At 47.4% G+C, this 3,890-nt stretch overlaps 1 protein-coding gene across 6 annotated transcripts in view; it reads left to right on the top strand.

Annotated features, from left to right (window-relative positions):
- Positions 1-1,597, top strand: part of LOC110490677 (proline-rich protein 5) — a 61,226-nt gene extending 59,629 nt beyond the window's left edge. For all 6 annotated transcript variants that reach the window (XM_036945311.1, XM_036945314.1, XM_036945316.1 and 3 more), the window contains one exon: positions 686-1,597. In XM_036945311.1, the coding sequence (XP_036801206.1) occupies positions 686-1,320 (635 nt within the window). In that variant the 3' untranslated portion in view covers positions 1,321-1,597. The remainder of the gene's footprint in view (positions 1-685) is intronic.
- Positions 1,598-3,890: the final 2,293 nt, after the last annotated feature.

Here is a 3,890-nt window from a genome sequence, read left to right as displayed (position 1 = left end):
TCACCCCTCATCCCTCTTCACCCCTCATCCTATCCTCATCCCTCTTCACCCCTCCTCCTATCCTCAACCCTCTTCACCCCTCCTCCTATCCTCATCCCTCTTCACCCCTCCTCCTATCCTCATCCCTCTTCACCCCTCCTATCCTCATCCCTCTTCACCCCTCCTCCTATCCTCATCCCTCTTCACCCCTCCTCCTATCCTCATCCCTCTTCACCCCTCCTCCTATCCTCATCCCTCTTCACCCCTCCTCCTATCCTCATCCCTCTTCACCCCTCCTCCTATCCTCATCCCTCTTCACCCCTCCTCCTATCCTCATCCCTCTTCACCCCTCTTCCTATCCTCATCCCTCTTCACCCCTCCTCCTATCCTCATCCCTCTTCACTCCTCCTCCTATCGTCATCCCTCTTCACCCCTCCTCCTATCCTCATCCCTCTTCACCCCTCCTCCTATCCTCATCCCTCTTCACCCCTCCTCCTATCCTCATCCCTCTTCACCCCTCCTCCTATCCTCATCCCTCTTCACCCCTCCTCCTATCCTCATCCCTCTTCACCCCTCCTCCTATCCTCATCCCTCTTCACCCCTCCTCCTATCCTCATCCCTCTTCACCCCTCCTCCTATCCTCATCCCTCTTCACCCCTCCTCCTATCCTCATCCCTCTTCACTCCTCCTCCTATCGTCTCTCCAGAAAAGCGTCTGCAGCGGTGCTGGCCCAAGTCAGGCGACGCCCCCGTGAAGAACCTGGTGATGCGCTCCAAGTCCTACAACGTGCCCATGTTGACGCCTGTGGTGGAGTATGATACCGAGACAGGCTCCGTGAGCAGCATGGGCATCCGCCGCCATTCCGTCTGCGAGATGACTTCCTGTCTGGAAGAAGGCGCCATCAACGACATCAGCACCACTTCCTCCCTGGCCTCCGCGGCCCAGCCGGGCCTTTCCTCCCTGGAGCAGGACCTCAGCCTGACAGGGGTTGTTTGTGGTGGAGGTGGTGGAAGTCTGGATCTCTGTGGGTCTGTGGGGTCTGAGTCTTTAGGGTCCCACCTCCAGCCCTCCATATTTCAGGACTCTCACTCCCCAGGACCCTTCCTCCACGGCGGGGAGGAGTCGACGGTGTCCCCCTCTGTTCTGTGTCAGGTCCACTCTGGCTCAGAGACGGGGTCGATCCCCAGCTGTTCCTCCAGCCCGGAGACAGTGGTAGATCAGATACTGGACTCTATGGACTCTGACCCTGATGGCATCTTCATAGACTTCTCCCACCACAGCTGCTCAGACTCTTCATCCTCTGGTTACAGCAGGGAGAGTGGTAGACAGAGTGTGGTGTAATTTGGGGTTTTCTGGTAGCTAATCACAGGTGGATGATTTATGTGATTGCCTGCTTATTCACTACTGATTTCTGGAAAATCTGTGACTAGTGAGAAAGTGTCTGGAGATTTGCAGCCCTAGAGGTCTGATGAATCTCAAGGGATTATCACACGTACTGACACCATCTGTACTCCACTCACACCGTCGTCTCTAAAAACACACCGCTCTTTCTAGGGCCTATTTTTCATGGAATATTTCTACAGTAAATTCCTTTTTATTAAAAATGTATTTTGCTTGATTTTCACTTCTAGTGCTTCATTTTGAGGATAAACTGTACTTATTTGTGTTTGTATTGCTGATGCTCAGTGACTGACAACTTTGAAACAGTCTGAGGTGTCTCTTCAAGTCTTGTGAAAGGCCCAGTGGAAAGGAGGAGAGATCAATCAGACCTAGCTGAGCTCTCTGGGATAACCCACACCTGGTTCACCAGAGGTCATGAGTTCATTGCTTTCTCAACATGTCTCTTGTTCAAGAGGCAGTGCTGGGGAGAGGAGATAAGATAGTGTTCACGTCTTCATTTCAAGCAGTAGGTATCGTGTAGGCCTGGGTGATATTTCTGCCTCAGTGATCTGTGGCTGGGCCTTTGTTTCTGCTTCAACATCGCCCCCATGTGGACGGGATGTGCAAGTGCCTGCTGCGCCAGAGTCAAATCTTAATGTCAAATACACAAAGAGATGTGTTTTGGAATGTGAAGGGATCTGGTGACTCAGTGGTAAGGATCTCACCTCATAAGCATGGGGTCGTAGGGTATGATTCCTGACAAAGCCTGGAGGACTGTGACAACTGCTGGGGGTTTCCCCTCCTGTGAACAGCAGCAGTTATGGGGGAAAACCTCTGGGAAAAGTAGACCTGTAGGTTTTAAAAAAAAGATCAATTTGAAAATTAAGGGTCTACTTTCTCAGAGGTTTATGACCACAACACATCCTGATCCAGAGCTGTGACTTGAACCTACAACCCTGAACATATGGGGTGAGATCTTTACACCAGAGCCCCAGACTCCTTCACACCTCTTAACTGTTTTCTTTGTCATTTTCACATTGAGAATTGCTGAAATTACCAATAACTCAAACCTAAGATTTGAACCCATAACCTCTATGGTTGAAGGTAGGAAATGAACCTCAAAGCCACAGACTCTCACACGTCTAGCTCATCTTACGACGATCTAAATAGTTAAACACCATGCCTTCTCTCAACTAATGATCTAGTAAGATCGTTTGTATTCTAAACGACCTTGTGTGACACAGCCACGTACAATTTATGGAGTTGGTTTTATGATTTTCTAAAGACAATGACACGCTCAAATGTATTGCCGTTAATTATTGTAGCATTTGATGGACAAGTCATTCTGATTTGATCTCATGATTATGTCAAACGGAACCTCAACTCTCATGATTATGTCAAACGGAACCTCAACTCTCATGATTATGTCAAACGGAACCTCAACTCAAACTTGACATTTTAATGCCGAATTTTTGTTGGTCTGTTCAAGATTCTGGGCTTGATTCAATCCGTAGTGCTGAAGATCTGCTGTACAGCGTGATTCAAATTGTCACCTGACCCTTTGGAAAGTATTCAGACCCCTTGACTTTTTCCAGATGTTCTTAAAGTTACAACTTTACTCTAAAATGTATTAAATTGTTTTTTCCCCTCATCAATTCACACACATTACCCCCATAGTGACAAAGCAAAAACCGTAAAAAAAAAAAGGTTTGCTAATTTATGACAAATAAAAAATTAAATTTCCAGAAGTATTCAGACCCTTTACTCAGTACTTTGTTGAAGCATCTTTGGCAGCGATTACAGCATCGAGTCTTCTTGGGTATGATGCTACAAGCTTGGTACACCTGTATTTGGGGACTTTGTCCCATTCTTCTCTGCTTGAGAGGACCTGCAATGCCAGGTTGGGGAGCATTGCTGCAAAAACTATTTTCAGGTCTCAGGTCTCTGGTCTCTCCAGAGATGTTTAATTTTATTTAACTAGGAAAAGCCCATTGAGACCCAGTCTCTTTTTCAAGGGAAAGCTGGCCAAGAAGTCAGCAACAATCAACACATTACATCATTAAAACATACAACAACATGATCCAGCCTAAAAAAAGCATTTACACTCCTCCGTAACAGTCTCCCAATATGTTAAATTCATTCAGTGGCACTAACATATCTAGATGAAGCACGGATTGTAGATTATTCCATGATGTTCAATCGGGTTCAAGTCTGGGCTCTGGCTGGGCCACACAAGGACATTCAGAGACTTGTCCCGAAGCCACTACTGCGTTGTCTTGGCTGTGTGCTTAGGGTCGTTGTCCTGTTGGAAGGTGAACCTTCGAACCTTTCCCCCAGACGTGACGCTTGGCATTCAGGCCAAAGAGTTCAATCTTGGTTTCATCAGACCAGATAATCTTGTTTATCATGGTCTTTAGGACTAACTTCTTGTTTCTCATGGTCTGAGTCCTTTTGGCAAACTCCAAGGGGGCTGTCATGTGTCTTTATACTGAGGAGTGGCTTCCATCTGGCCACTCTACCATAAAAGGTCT

The sequence above is a fragment of the Oncorhynchus mykiss genome, chromosome 15, assembly GCF_013265735.2.
Source record: "Oncorhynchus mykiss isolate Arlee chromosome 15, USDA_OmykA_1.1, whole genome shotgun sequence".
In the NCBI taxonomy this organism is placed as follows: domain Eukaryota; kingdom Metazoa; phylum Chordata; class Actinopteri; order Salmoniformes; family Salmonidae; genus Oncorhynchus; species Oncorhynchus mykiss.
Note: the sequence above shows the minus strand (reverse complement) of the source record. Positions and strands in the feature narration are given on the sequence as shown.